Source organism: Pholis gunnellus (assembly GCF_910591455.1).
Source record: "Pholis gunnellus genome assembly, chromosome: 19".
Taxonomy (NCBI): Eukaryota; Metazoa; Chordata; class Actinopteri; order Perciformes; family Pholidae; genus Pholis; species Pholis gunnellus.
Window position 1 is genome coordinate 20975116 of NC_136546.1, and position 15644 is coordinate 20990759.

Here is a 15644-nt window from a genome sequence, read left to right on the forward strand (position 1 = left end):
TAAAAAAAAACTTTATTAGGATCCTAAACACAGACCGGCCCAGGATCACACGCTAGACACTAGGTTTCATCTAGAACCCAACCAGGGGGTTCTACCGAGAATCTGTTATATCTCAGGATTCATCGAGAACCCACTGAGGGGGTTCTACCGAGAATTCTTTTATATCTTAAGGATATTATCTAGAACCCACCGAGGGGGTTTTTGCACATTATGCAAAACATTTGCATAATGTGATCCAACGGCTGCTCTTCAGCTCATTGGGGGATCACGTAGCGCCCTCTAGTGGACACGTTGATACCGGGACATCAACCGGAATCGGGACTCGGTGGTGAGGCTGGTTTCCACGTCACAGCTGGTTCAGGATCCACTTTGCATGAAGACGGGAAGACACGCGCAGCTTCTCCTCTGCAGTGTGTCCTCCTCACGTGAAGGTGCACAGCGCGTGACCGGTGAGTGGACCTGAACTCGCAGTATTACTACAGTAGGTGTACTGCTGTGGAGGTATTTAAGACTAAAAGAATGAAGAGTTGTATTTAGAATATCATCGCCTCTCTGAACTGAAGCTGTGATCTCTACAAACACACCAGACTCCATTCACTACAACACAGACGTATCTTCATTTATCCAAACAACCGATCGATACTTGAAACAATAGATTTATTGTTTATGTCTAAAATACGTTTGGCTGTAGCCTCCGTCCGCATGCACCTCGCGGGAGCGCGCACAGCGGAAAGCGAAACTTAAAGGATACCATGCAGGCATTCAGCAGGTACGGTTTAAAAACGACATCATGTCATTTGTGAGGTTCATGTATGAACATTAAGAGGATTAGATGTTTGATTCGACATGTAACACTCACCTGGTTAGAAGCCGGTAACTCTCGGCAGGTAATCGTCCCTCTGCTGAATGACGTCACTGCGGTCAGGTGAACCGTCATCATCAGCCGGCGCTTGAAATGCAATGCTCGTCTATTCATACAGTTTTTGAGAAAATGAAAGGGAAAGTTAGCTCAAATGGTATTCATATTCAGAATTTCCCCATATTTGGCAGGTTATAAAATTAATATTTGTTTTGCTTTAGGCTGTGCTTGCTCCCGCGAGGCGTACGCAACAACTGGGGGCGTGCAGACCTCCATGTACTGTAGGTAATAATTATGGTAATAATACACTGACTGTGGAGAAGTAATTCATACAAACACACTTCAAAACATCACAACTAACTTCTAAATGAAAGGAGATTTAAGGATGAACCTATAACTGTGAGTGTTTACTAGTGTCAGACAGGTTGGATCTAGTAGTTAGAAGTACAATAATAAATAACCAGCCCAGTGTACTAGTTCAACTAAATGTATTATTACAACGTCAAATCTTGAGACACTTTCGAGACAATAAGGACGATAAGATTCATCGTCATGAGAACAACAAGGAACCAACAACTTTAAGATAAAATCCTGAATCTGATGCAGACTTTTCTTAAGAACAAATTAAAGAACAAATTGAGGAGGACATTGGTGAATGAGCTCTATGTTCTTAGAACTATGACAAAAAACACCTTATCTCTCTGTTCAACATATAATATAATATTAATGATACTAATAATATATGTAACCCTCATACAACGCCAAACCCTTGTCAATTTACGCTCAATACATGAAAACAGTCTTTTCAAAATAAACCTCCGTCTTCACAGGAAACTACTTAGTTAGGTTGAGACAACTAAACTACTTAGTTAGGTTGAGACAACTAAACTACTTAGTTAGGTTGAGACAACTAAACTACTTAGTTAGGTTGAGACAACTAAACTACTTAGTTAGGTTTGGACAACAAAACTACTTAGTTAGGTTGAGACAACTAAACTACTTAGTTAGGTTGAGACAACTAAACTACGTAGTTAGGTTGAGACAACTAAACTACTTAGTTAGGTTGAGACAACTAAACTACTTAGTTAGGTTGAGACAACTAAACTACTTAGTTAGGTTTGGACAACAAAACTACTTAGTTAGGTTGAGACAACTAAACTACTTAGTTAGGTTGAGACAACTAAACTACTTAGTTAGGTTGAGACAACTAAACTACTTAGTTAGGTTGAGACAACTAAACTACTTAGTTAGGTTGAGACAACTAAACTACTTAGTTAGGTTTAGACAACTAAACTACTTAGTTAGGTTGAGACAACTAAACTACTTAGTTAGGTTGAGACAACTAAACTACTTAGTTAGGTTTAGTAAAAGATGTTGGTTTGGGTTAAAATAATTACAGAACTACTTGGAAGTTATGTGACAGATAAATAAACTTATCTTCTGGTTTCACTTGGAACAGAAATAGCAGTTTCTTGGGTGAAACATTGTGTGTTTTGATCCGACCTCCATCCTACATGACCTATGTCACTCTTTATACTGTCTGCTTCACCATTTTTTTAATTATGAATTGATTTTTATCTGATACATACAAATGACAGTGCATTATTTTTTGCAGGTGAAGCAACCGTGTTTGATAACAGCCTTGGTACTGATTCACGACGCAAATTTCATCAGAAGTGCATAGAAAGAGGTCGAATAATTCTACTTTTTGTTTTCAAATCCAGAGCAGTATTTGTTCTCCAAGGTTAATATTTATTTCGGTGTCTTCTAAAAGGACTGATGGAGAAAGATAAAGAGGTCCTCCTCAACACTTTGGAGCATCTAAAAGCGGAGGAATTAAAAACGTTCCAGCGGTACTTGCAGCCACAGTGGATCCCAGAAGGCCTCCAAGCAATCCCAGCCTGTCGACTGGAGAATGCAGACAGGATGGACACGGTGGATCAGATGGTGAAGACCTACTGCACAGACATCATTAAGGTGGCCGTAATGGTTTTGGAAAAGATGCGAAGGAATGATCTGGTGGAGAAATTATCAAACACTAGATCAGAATCTACAGGTAAGTCGTTAAAAAAGAGGGACAAAGACATGAGATGCATATCACATAGATACAACAGAATTGAAGATAATTACTGTGCCTCATAAATCCGCCGTATATCCTTATATTCCTCAGAAAATCCAAAGGGATCCAAGGGAAATATTATACCAGTAAATTAAAGCACTATCTCATTTGTATCATCTCTTTTTTTTCATTCATTCAGAGATTATTGTCAACTGTCAACAGAAACTCAAATCCAACCTGAAGAAGAAGTCTAAGTGCTTATTCGAGACAATCGCAAAAGCAGGAAATGTGAAACTTCTGAACCAGATCTACACAGAGATCTACATCACAGAAGGAGGGACCGGAGAGGTCAACATGGAACATGAGGTCAGGCAGATTGAAGAAGCATTCAGGAAACCACACAGACCAGAAACAACCATCAGACAAGAAGACCTCTTTAAAGCCTCACCTGGAGGAGAGGAACCAATCAGAACCGTGATGACAAAGGGAGTGGCTGGCATTGGGAAAACAGTCTTAATACAGAAGTTCACTCTGGACTGGGCTGAAGACAAAGACCACCAGGACATACAGTTCACATTTCCATTCACTTTCAGAGAGCTGAATGTGCTGAAAGAGAAGAAGTTCAGCTTGGTGGAACTTGTTCATCGATTCTTCAGTGAAACCAAAGAAGCAGGAATCTGCAGGTTTGAAGAGTTCCTGGTTCTGTTCATCTTTGACGGTCTGGATGAGTGTCGACTTCCTCTGGACTTCCACAACAATGAGGTCCTGACTGATGTTACAGAGTCCACCTCAGTGGATGTGCTGCTGACAAACCTCTTCAGGGGGAAACTGCTTCCCTCTGCTCGCCTCTGGATAACCACACGACCTGCAGCAGCCAATCAGATCCGTCCTGAGTGTGTCGACATGGTGACAGAGGTCAGAGGGTTCACTGACCCACAGAAGGACGAGTACTTCAGGAAGAGATGCAGTGATAAGAAGCAAGCCAGCAGGATCATCTCCCACATCAAGACCTCACGAAGCCTCCACATCATGTGCCACATCCCAGTCTTCTGCTGGATCACTGCTGGAGTTCTGGAGGACATGTTGAAGACCAGACAGGGAGGAGAGCTGCCCAAGACCCTGACTGAGATGTACATCCACTTCCTGGTGGTTCAGTCCAAACTGAAGAAGGTCAAGTATGATGGAGGAGCTGCGACAGATCCACACTGGAGTCCAGAGAGCAGGGAGATGACTGAGTCTCTGGGAAAACTGGCTTTTGATCAGCTGCAGAAAGGCAACCTGATCTTCTATGAATCCGACCTGACAGAGTGTGGCATCGATATCAGAGCAGCCTCAGTGTACTCAGGAGTGTTCACAGAGATCTTTAGAGAGGAGAGAGGACTGTACAAGCACACAGTGTTCTGCTTCATCCATCTGAGTGTTCAGGAGTTTCTGGCTGCTCTCCATGTCCATCTGACCTTCATCAACTCTGGTGTCAACCTGGTGGCAGACACATCGTGGACCGGACTTTTGGACTTATTGTGGTCTAAAGTCTTCAGAAACAAACCTAAACCTCTCCACCAGAGTGCTGTGGACAAGGCCTTACAGAGTCCAAATGGACACCTGGACTTGTTCCTCCGCTTCCTCCTGGGTCTTTCACTGGAGACCAATCAGACTCTCCTACGAGGTCTGCTGACACAGACAGGAAGTAGCTCACAGACCAATCAGGAAACAGTCCAGTACATCAAGAAGAAGATCAGTGAGAATGTGTCTCCAGAGAAAAGCATCAATCTGTTCCACTGTCTGAATGAACTGAATGATGGTTCTCTAGTGGAGGAGATCCAACAGTCCCTGAGTTCAGGACGTCTCTCCACAGATAAAGTGTCTCCTGCTCAGTGGTCAGCTCTGGTCTTCATCTTACTGTCATCAGGAAAAGATCTGGACGTGTTTGACCTGAAGAAATACTCTGCTTCAGAGGAGGCTCTTCTGAGGCTGCTGCCAGTGGTCAAAGCCTCCAACAAAGCTCTGTAGGTGGAAGAATCACTGGATATATTAATGAATTCAGGCATTTTGTTTGTGTTAATCTCTAATTCTTCTCAGGCTGAGTGGCTGTAACCTGTCTGAGAGAAGCTGTGAAGCTCTGTCCTCAGTTCTCAGCTCCCAGTCCTCTAGTCTGAGAGAGCTGGACCTGAGTGACAACAACCTGCAGGACTCAGGAGTGAAGCTGCTCTCTGCTGGACTCGAGAGTCCACATTGTTCACTGGAAACTCTCAGGTCAGTATTCAGACTTTTTGCTAAACAGATTATAACACTGTTTAACATGGTAATATAACCACAATGTTTAAGCTTTCTCTGTTTACATGATTGTGTTACTAGTTCCAGACCTAGGGTACGTCAGGATCTATAGCCAGACCAGATCAATGTCTAAACAGGACCCGGTGCTCTTTCCCTTTCCTGTTGCAGAGAGGGAGTGAGAAGCAGTTGTTGGTCATTCTGGTAGCTTCAGGTTGCCGCGTGGCATCATGGTATGCAGAAGTTAGTCAGTTGATTAGTTAGAGAGTTGCCCACTCTTGGCTAGGTTGTCCAGGTGGCAACCTTCCAAAGGCTAATGGTGAAATTCTTGAATGGCCTGCAGGGAGGCATCTGTCGATCTAGAAGACATAATTGTTTATTCGTCATCTGTATCAGTATTTTGAGCGTCTTTGGACAACAATGGATTGTCAATGATTGTCAATCGGACAATCAACCTCAAGAAATCTAGATTCTGCATGCAGGAAATTTGATTTCTTAAGAGCCTGCAGACATTTGATTTTTATAAACTAACAGAATAAAAGTGCTAAGCAGATGATCAGTCTGTTATTGACTTGTATGTGACTGAAACTATGTTCATATGTCTCCAGTCTTTCAGGTTGTCAGGTCACAGGTGAAGGCTGTGCTTCTCTGGCCTCAGCTCTGGGGGGTAACCCCTCCCATCTGAAAGAGCTGGACCTGAGCTACAATCATCCAGGAGACACAGGAACGAAACTCCTGTCTGCTGGACAGGACGATCCAAACTGGAGACTGGAGACCCTCAGGTATGAGCAGACAAAAGTCAACGCTTCAGCAGAGTTAAGAGTCGACCATACTCAGAACTCTGTATATGAGTCATAAGGCGCATACTCCTCTATCTAAACCTGGTAGTTTGCACCTTTTAATAAGCTGAATACAATTTGGGTTCCTTTCCCAGTCCCACACAAAGTCACTTTACTAAAACCAGTGTGCGAAATACTCGGTGGCAATCGGGGGGGTCTAGACTCAGAACGTAATATACAAGATTCCACGGATGCAAGCCAAGGCAAGGCTGTACACACTTTGCACTCGCATCGCTAAGGCTGATATCGTTAAAAAATAAGGCCACTCACACAACGCAACAACACAATAATTACGTCCTGCAACAGAACAATCACAATCCAGGTTCTGGATTAAAGATACTGGATAAAAATTTTTCCAAAGGGGGTCGGTTTAAGTCCACATACAGACGTGAAGAACCGACTCGCTTTGACTCGTCTCTGGCTGGTTGTTTCATTTATGGCGGGAAATCGTCTCTCGCACGAACTGCTGGGCATTAGTACGCTTTTAAAAGACATTTTAGTGACAATTGCAAGTAACAAATAATTGTCTTATGGTTTGAAAAAAAACAGAAAATGTTGCTGTTGAGGCTTTCAGGAGGTCTGAAGTGTCAATTCCGCACGTTGTTGCCAACACAATAACTCACTTCCTGCTCGGTACAGTTATTAAATATCTGTTTTTAAAGTATGAAATAAGACGATAGATGTCTGTGTTTGTTCCTCCAGTATGGCCCATGGTGGAGAGCACAGACTGAACCCTGGCATGAGGAAGTGTAAGTGTGGAGTCAGTTTGCCGGTGATTTTCTTAAAAGAGACAGTCAGTAGTTCTGATATTTATATATTTTAAATTATATATCAACAAGTAAAACCACAGAGCCTTCAGTTGTCTTTTTCTCTCCATCAGACTCCTGTGAACTCAAACTGAACCAGATCACAGCAAACAAAAAACTCAAACTGTCTGACCGCAACCAGAAGGTCACACTGGTGAGAAAGGAGCAGAAATACCCCGATCAGCCAGACAGATTTGACTACTGGGACCAGCTGCTGTGCCGTAACGGTCTGACTGGTCGCTGTTACTGGGAGGTGGAGTGGGAAGGAAAGGTTCATGTGGCAGTAAGTTACAGAGGAATCAGAAGGAAAGGACCCGGATATGACTCCAGGTTTGGAGGGAACGATCAGTCGTGGGTTCTCTACTGCTCTGACAGCGGTTACTCAGCCTGGCACAATAACAAAAAAACAGAGCTCCCTTCCTCCTCCTCCTCTTCCTCTAACAGAGTAGCAGTGTATGTGGACCGTCCTGCTGGCACTCTGTCCTTCTTCCGCGTCTCTTCGGGCGAGCGGATCCACCTCCACACCTTCAACACCACATTCTCCGAGCTTCTCTATCCTGGGTTTGGGTTCTTGAGGCCCGGTTCCTCGGTGTCTCTGTGTCGTCCAGGTGAGGGAGAGTCTCAAACTCAAACTGCTGACTGAAGGCAGACGGTCCGCTCTGTACACCATCACCGACGACGCTAACATGCACCAAATATTCAGGTTTTTGCTCATATTCCGAAAAAGAAAAACGTTCCTACTATAGGCTGTTATTTCATTCCTTCAACCACCAGTGCAACCAGTGAACAGGAAGTGACCGTATCTGGACTGAGGAGGAGTGACGTAGAGACGCCGTATACGTCTCTGGTAGAGACCTGTCAATCACTGTGTAGCCCCGCCCCTAAAGCATCCCCTGCTTTATGGTCTGTGTGACTCTAAATGGACCATCATTTACTAAATGAACATCATGCTGTATTGAAGAAGACTTGAAACTAGAGATTGAGAACATAAACTCATGTTTACTGAGGTAATAAATCAACCATTAAAACCAAAGAGAGCTGTGTGACATGGAACACTGCAGACCTCTGAACCAGCTGACGTGAGGCTCGATGGAGATGAACTTCTTGTGAAGTGGACGAGATCAGGCGGCAGCAGTAAAATAAAAAAAACTGCGGTGAAGTCGAAGAGTTTTCAGCCGCTTTCTAAGAATAAACAGGAAGCCACAGAAACAGTGACTTCCTGTTAGATCCCACCTGAAGCCAGTGGTAGTTTGCAGACCTCGTATCACACAGCATATGATTTGAGATTAAACCTTTCACAACATGAGACTAACAGCCAACAATCGAGCGTTAAGTGTCACAATTACACAAATTAGGATTTTCTTCAAAACGTGGTGATTGTTGTCAAATCTCAGAGCCAATCAGCTCTTTGTGTTATCTCAACATGATGTTTCTCAACCTCAGTGACTTTACTGGTTTAGCTACTTCTTAATATTTAACACTTCTTGTAACAATAATATGAGAACAAAAACACCTTCGATCCCCAAGAAGAGTCGTTCGGGCTTCGCTTTAAAGAGATATTAATCGGCCGAAGATTTGGCCAGTTGGGGACATTTTTTTTCTTTGTAATAAAGTAAAATACATATTTTTTTAAATGTTGCATTGAATATATCGAGAGAAAAATACATTTGAGATGTAGGATTGATATTGAATATTCTTACACTTTCTGTGAACTAGAAGAAGAAACAATCATTTGTTTTTTAACTCTATGTTTACTAGAATATTTTGCGTGGATGTTCAACATTATATAAGAAGAAAAACTGGCAACGAGAAGGAAAAAGATATGATGTTCTTCGTACCGTTAATGTTTTGGAAAATTCCACACAAGAAGAGATGGACTCCAAACCAGACTTTGAACCTTTTCTATCAAGAACTGAGACAATATGGCACCACGATAAGAAGGCATTAAAAACGAATTATATATTTGATCAATTTGTTATGGACTGATGATAAGTTAGTTTGAATTTATATTACTTTTTACCTTCATTTCATTTTATTTTATTTTATTTTATTTTATTTTATTCATTTTATTTTATTTTATTTTATTTACTCCTGGTCTGAGGTTTGTTTGTACAAATTGTTAATGTAACTTTTTTCTTTAATTAAAAAAGCAAAAAAACAAAAAAAAAACACCTGATGACCTCTCTACCTTTCTTTGTTGTACATCCGGGTCACAAACTCGTCTATTTCCGGCCTTAAACATAAACAAACCGCACACGTGCGTCGTGTCAGCTGTGGATCGTTAACGGTCAGCCCCCCCCCGGTTGTCATGGTGAAGTGCGTGGTCTCCACGTGTCCGAACCGCACGCTGACGGTTAACCGACTTAACCTCAACCGACCACAGAAGAAGAGGTTCTTCAACTTCCCCAGAGACCCGAGCCGGGTCCAGGTACGGACGGACGAACGAGGCGAACCCGGGTTTAGGACGCTGTTACCCGGATGTCTCCCTCTGTTTCCACCGGTTAACGATGCTAATGTGTTAGCCTAGCCTAATACAAGCCTAATCTATATAAACATGTACTACTGTTAAACCACAACTGTGTTCAATGAACACATTCAGTTTGTAGTTCTTATATTATATTTATTTATTTTTATATTTAATTATTTTATAGTTATTTGTTGTCATTGCAGGTTTTAACTAAGTCACAAGGAAATGTGATGTTTTTTCAGTTTCTTTTTCATGTTTCCTGAATACATTTGGATACATTTGATGACGTCACCTTTGACTCTGAACTATATTTTTTTAGGCTGAAATGTTCGTTTATGAACCAGAATGATCAACAAACCTGATAATGAGAATAATAACTTGTTCTGAAGATAAAAACGATTAAAATACGAGCTGCAGCGAACGATTACCTTCATCATCGATTAGTTGATGAACTGATCGGTGATCGATGTCTTTGTTCAGGTGTGGCTGGCAGCGCTGAGGGAGGCGGAGCTTCAGGACTCCAATGAGCAGCACTTCATCTGTGAGGACTACTTCCTGCCAGAGGACCTCACCGCCAACGGGGTCACCAGGGGCGCCATTCCCATCATGCCCCCTGACCTGGACCCCGGGGGGCCCTGGGGGGCCGAGTCCTCCGAGGAAGAGGAGGAGTGGGTCACCGTAGACTGTGAGGAGGAGGAGGAGGAGGAGGAGGAGGAGGAGGAGGAGGAGGAGGAGGAGGAGGAGGAGGAAAGTGGAGATGATGCTCCTCGTTCTCCAGATCAACCGCAGCAGGTCTGGAGACTCTTTTTCTGCCATAAAATAAAAGTTACGTTTTATTTCTAATCTTGAAATGTAAAAAAAAAACACTGACTTTGACTTTCTCTTCTTTCTGTTTCTGATTTCCAGAACCCAGGTGGAGGTCCGGAGAACCCAGGTGGAGGTCCGGAGAACCCAGGTGGCGGTCTGGAGAACCCTCTAGAGGCCGAGAGGACCAGGAAACAATCGAACCAGTCTCAGGGATACAGCAGACGGGGTGAGTGCTGTTTTTTAAACACGTTTCTAAATTCAGTGTGACTTCCTCTTCCGGATGAGGTCATTACATCTGATGTCTGTCCACAATAAATGTCCATGAAGACACTTAGATATCAGAGAAAGAAGATGCTGCAGAACTCCCCTAAGAGTTTCCTTCAGCATCTAATATATTACAAATGAACAGAAACTTTATCTTTATCTACGAAACGCTTCATCCAGAAAATTGTGAAAATGAAGCATCACAAAGTCCTGAAACCAGCTGATTGTTTTGCTCAACAGTCCAAAGAAGAAAAAACCAGCCGATCTGAATCGTAACCTGTTGATACAGAAGAACTTCCTGTTCATGAAACATGGAGGTGTTTCTACATGTTCCGCTCTAACTGTGTGGTGTCTGGTGCAGGCGGGTCTCTGGGGCCGCTGACTCTGCGTTTCCTGGAGCTGCTGCTGGCGGCTCCAGACGGCGCTCTGGACCTCAGGGACGTCGCCGAGATCCTGCAGACCAACAAACGGCGAGTCTACGACATCACGCACGTCCTCAACGGGTTGGACTTCATCCAGGAGTCCACCAACTGGGTCAAGTGGATGTGAGTGTAAAGGAGACGCCGTCCTGTTTTCCACGTCTTAAAATCAGCTCTCAGCTGAACTAAATGTGCAGAATACGACGACTCAAACATAGAAACACAGGTAGAATCTCCTTAACGAGACGTTAAAGCTCTCCGTCTGTGCTCAGAGGAAAGATTCCGATCTCCTGCTTTCTGAGGAGGAACCTGCAGACGTTCCAGAGAGAGCTGGAGAACCTGAAGCAGGTGGAGGACCGGCTGGACGGCCTCGTCAAGAGCTGCTCCCAGCAGCTGTTTGACCTGACGGACGACGTGGAGAACGCTGCATATCCTTTACCGGCAGACACACGTAGAGACAGGTAGACGTAGAAACGCGTAGACGTAGAAGTACGTTGACGTAGTGACGCGTTGACGTAGAGACGCGTTGATGTAAAAGCACGTTGACGTCCGTAGAAACGCGCTGACGTACGTAGAAACACGTGGACGTATGTAGAGACACGTAGCAACAAGGAAACAAGGAAGGTTTTTCTTTAACGGCGCTTCACGTCAGCCTACGTGACCCATGAGGACATCAGACCGCTCAGATCTGTCCAGCAGCAGACCGTCATCATCATCAAAGCTCCAGAGGAAACCAAGCTGGAGGTTCCTGCTCCACAAGAGGTAGAGAGAGACAGACAGAGAGACAGACAGAGAGACAGACAGAGAGACAGAGAGACAGACAGACAGATTAATTCAATTAATTGACAAAACAGTGAGTAGATTCATCAATAAAGACATTAGTCATCGTTAGTTGCAGCTCTGATTTAAAGATCTAACTTCCTTTCTATAAAACGATGAAATCATAATGTGGACAACATGAACCTGTCTGTCTGTCTGTCTGTCTGTCTGTCTGTCTGTCTGTCTGTTTGTCTGTCTGTCTGTCTGTCTGTCTGTCTGTGTTGATGCAGGACAGCATCCAGGTCCATCTGAAGGGGGGGAGGGGTCCCATTGTGGTGCTGACCTGTGAGATGGGGTCAGGAGACCCCGACTTCTTTCAGACACTGGAGGAGAGCCGGGTCAGGATGACTACGCTGCTCACAGGTAACCAGTTAGAGGACCAGGTCTACCAGTAGAGATTCAGACCAGCAGGAGAATCTACCAGTAGAGATCCAGACCAGCAGGAGAATCTAGTTCTTCTGCATCTCAGTTTAGATCTTTGTGTTGTGGACACATGAAGTAATTAAACACTCATATCACATATCAATTATAACTCCGGCTTTGGGAAGTTTAATCTAGAGATCACATTTAGTCTAGAGATCACGTTTAATCTAGAGATCACATTTAGTCTAGAGATCACATTTAATCTAGAGATCACGTTTAATCTAGAGATCACATTTAGTCTAGAGAACACATTTAGTCTAGAGATCACGTTTAATCTAGAGATCACATTTAATCTAGAGATCACGTTTAATCTAGAGATCACATTTAATCTAGAGATCACGTTTAATCTAGAGATCACGTTTAATCTAGAGATCACATTTAATCTAGAGATCACATTTAATCTAGAGATCACATTTAATCTAGAGATCACGTTTAATCTAGAGATCACGTTTAATCTAGAGATCACATTTAGTCTAGAGATCACGTTTAATCTAGAGATCACATTTAATCTAGAGATCACGTTTAATCTAGAGATCACGTTTAATCTAGAGATCACATTTAGTCTAGAGAACACATTTAGTCTAGAGATCACGTTTAATCTAGAGATCACATTTAATCTAGAGATCACGTTTAATCTAGAGATCACATTTAATCTAGAGATCACGTTTAATCTAGAGATCACGTTTAATCTAGAGATCACATTTAGTCTAGAGAACACATTTAGTCTAGAGATCACGTTTAATCTAGAGATCACATTTAGTCTAGAGATCACGTTTAATCTAGAGATCACATTTAGTCTGGAGATCACATTTAATCTAGAGATCACGTTTAATCTAGAGATCACATTTAGTCTAGAGATCACATTTAATCTGGTTCTTCATGAGCTGCACAGATGTGACGCTTCAGTGATGAACCACAGTAGTTTTTATTGCTGTCTCCTGTTCCAGGTCAGAGTGCGTAGCCCAACCAGCAGGAGGCGCCGCTGAGACGACGGCGTCATAGATCTGCAGGTACCAACCGGTGGAGAGTCAAACACACAACACACGGAGATTCTGACTGAATGTTAAATCAGACCTCCAACACCTGATTCATCCCTTTATTTAACTCGACGTTTAAACGATGAAGGTGAGGATGACGACAGGTTTCTAGTTTAGTGTGAGAGGTGATGAAGAGGAGTCTTTATATTTCATATTCTATCATTTTGAATCACTTTTTAGTTTTTGTCTTTTCTTTGTGTTTTGGTGATAAAAAATGTTTTTGCTTTAATCAATAAAACAATAACTTGTATAAGAGCTGAAGGTTGCTGGTTTGAATTCCTGAAGCAGAAGAAAAGTGGTCAAAACGTCACAACATGGTGCAGTTTGATGTGGCATTAATAATAATAATAATAAAGTGATCATTAATAGGTGAATGTTTTAGTTTACTGTGGCGTTATCCGTCAGTTTCAGATGTTAAAAGTTAACATTTTACTTTTTTCAATGTCCAATAATTTCCCATAAATAAAATATTTTGCTCTAATTATAGGGAAAATATATTGTTACACATATTGATATTAATATAATAAATAAATATATTATAATTACTACGTAGTACTTTTTTAGTAGAGTAGTGGTGGTGGTGCAAACATTTAAACTTTCTCTCCATAAAATGGGTTCAAATGTATTATTTTAAGTAGAATAATATCATTTTTCTTCTTCTTATAATTAAAAATAACCTTTTGATTTTCTAGGGCCAGAAATGTTTACTTTTTTTGTACATATACTTTATTTTTCCAGTATTTTGAAGTAGAGAAATAATCTTTCAAAATTATTATTTTATTTCTAGTAATGATCTAAAACGGATGTTGCACATGTAATTTAATGTTTTATATTATTTTAGTTGTAATAATGTCTCCCATGTGTTCATTAAAATAGTGTTCATAGTAATATCAGGTGCAGCAGACAGGGGGCAGCAGAGAGCCGTACGTTCACCAGGACTCTGAGGACGCAGCAGCAGAAACAAGGAAATAAGAAAATTATGATTAATAATTATGTATCTACTTCAGTGTGTCTGAGTCTCTAGAGCCACTCAGTCAAAGTACTACTACCACATTATAGAAATACTACAGGTAAAATATTTTAATCAAAACAGATCAAATACAAAGAAATGCAGATGTTTCCACTCAATGCATCATATTTTATAAATTAATATGTTTTAATTATAAATCTTCAACTGCAAAATAACTTGAGGTGTTCATAAACATGTAGAAAAGAGAACATATTTCCTTTTTATAAATATAGTGGAGTAGAAGTTTAAAAGACTTCACCGTCACTGAGCTGTGGTCTAGTAAATCCTCCTCCTGCTGGTCCTGCTGGTCCTGGTCCAGCTGAAGGACCCCGCCCTCCTGTTGTCAGGACGGGAAACACGAGACTCAGAACACACAGATCGAACTCAACAAGTGAACGCAGCAGAGAGGAGACACAACTGGATTAGTTTCTAACGTCAGCTGTAGGTGAGTCTGTTTCACTCTCCTGATCTAGTCTATTGATGGACTATTGATGGTCTATCGATGGTCTATTGATCTATTGATGGTCTATTGATGGTCTATTGATGGTCTATTGATCTATTGATGGTCTATTGATGGTCTATTGATGGTCTATTGATCTATTGATGGTCTATTGATGGTCTATTGATGGTCTATTGATGGTCTATTGATCTATTGATGGTCTATTGATCTATTGATGGTCTATTGATGGTCTATTGATCTATTGATGGTCTATTGATGGTCTATTGATGGTCTATTGATGGTCTATTGATCTATTGATGGTCTATTGATCTATTGATGGTCTATTGATCTATCGATGGTCTATTGATGGGCTATTGATGGGCTATTGATCTATTGATGATCTATTGATGGTCTATTGATGGTCTATTGATGGTTTATCGATCGATGGTCTATTGATGGTCTATCGATCGATCGATGGTCTATTGATGGTCTATTGATGGTCTATCGATCGATCGATTGATTAGGTGTCGACTCACGAGTGTGTTTGTTCACATGTGAGGAGGACGTGTTGCCTTCACTGGAGCTCTGGTAGTTTTAACGTCTGTTTAACGGTGTTTGTTGTGGTTCTATCAGACTCTCTGATGATCCTCATGGAGACGATCACGTCTTTATTGAATTTCAGGACTTCTGTAGAAACGTTTCTGTTTGTTTCTGTCTGTTGGCAGAATGCAGCTGGTTACATAACGTGAGCACAGAGATGACACATGCTGCTGTAAAGAGATTCATACTGGGTCAGACACCAGTCTGAAGGCTTTGCAGGAATCTATTAGAACAATAGAATATTCATAACTATGTTTTTAGTTAGTGTGTAATAACCTGAAACTCAGAGGTGTTCGCTTAGAAAGAGACATTTATATCTCCACAGAGTTCATGTTCTACGGAAGCCCAGAGCGGACAAACCAAACAGTGACTCTAGAGAGAGACTTTCTGTTGTTGACTGTGAAGAAGTGGACGTCGTCATCATGACGTCACTCGTTGGTTTTGAAGCCTCGAGTTTGGTGTTTTGACCTTCGCCATCTTATTTTTTTGCAACCAGTGAACAGGAAGTGATCATATCTGGCCTGAG

At 41.9% G+C, this 15644-nt stretch overlaps 2 protein-coding genes across 2 annotated transcripts in view; both read left to right on the top strand.

Moving 5' to 3' along the window:
• The first annotated feature begins 390 nt into the window (after positions 1-390).
• On the top strand, positions 391-8979 carry LOC306711743 (protein NLRC3-like). The gene is made up of 8 exons (XM_079180760.1): positions 391-449; positions 2475-2549; positions 2634-2915; positions 3118-4924; positions 4998-5171; positions 5798-6032; positions 6702-6777; positions 6909-8979. The coding sequence occupies exons 3-8, from the start codon at positions 2639-2641 to the stop codon at positions 7475-7477; spliced, it is 3138 nt and encodes a 1045-aa protein (XP_079036886.1). The 5' UTR covers positions 391-449; positions 2475-2549; positions 2634-2638; the 3' UTR covers positions 7478-8979.
• Positions 8980-14465: 5486 nt separating this feature from the next.
• LOC306711744 (rho guanine nucleotide exchange factor TIAM2-like) overlaps positions 14466-15644 on the top strand; it is a gene marked incomplete at its 3' end in the record, with an annotated part of 29557 nt that continues 28378 nt past the window's right edge. The window contains exon 1 of the mRNA XM_079180761.1: positions 14466-14524. The remainder of the gene's footprint in view (positions 14525-15644) is intronic.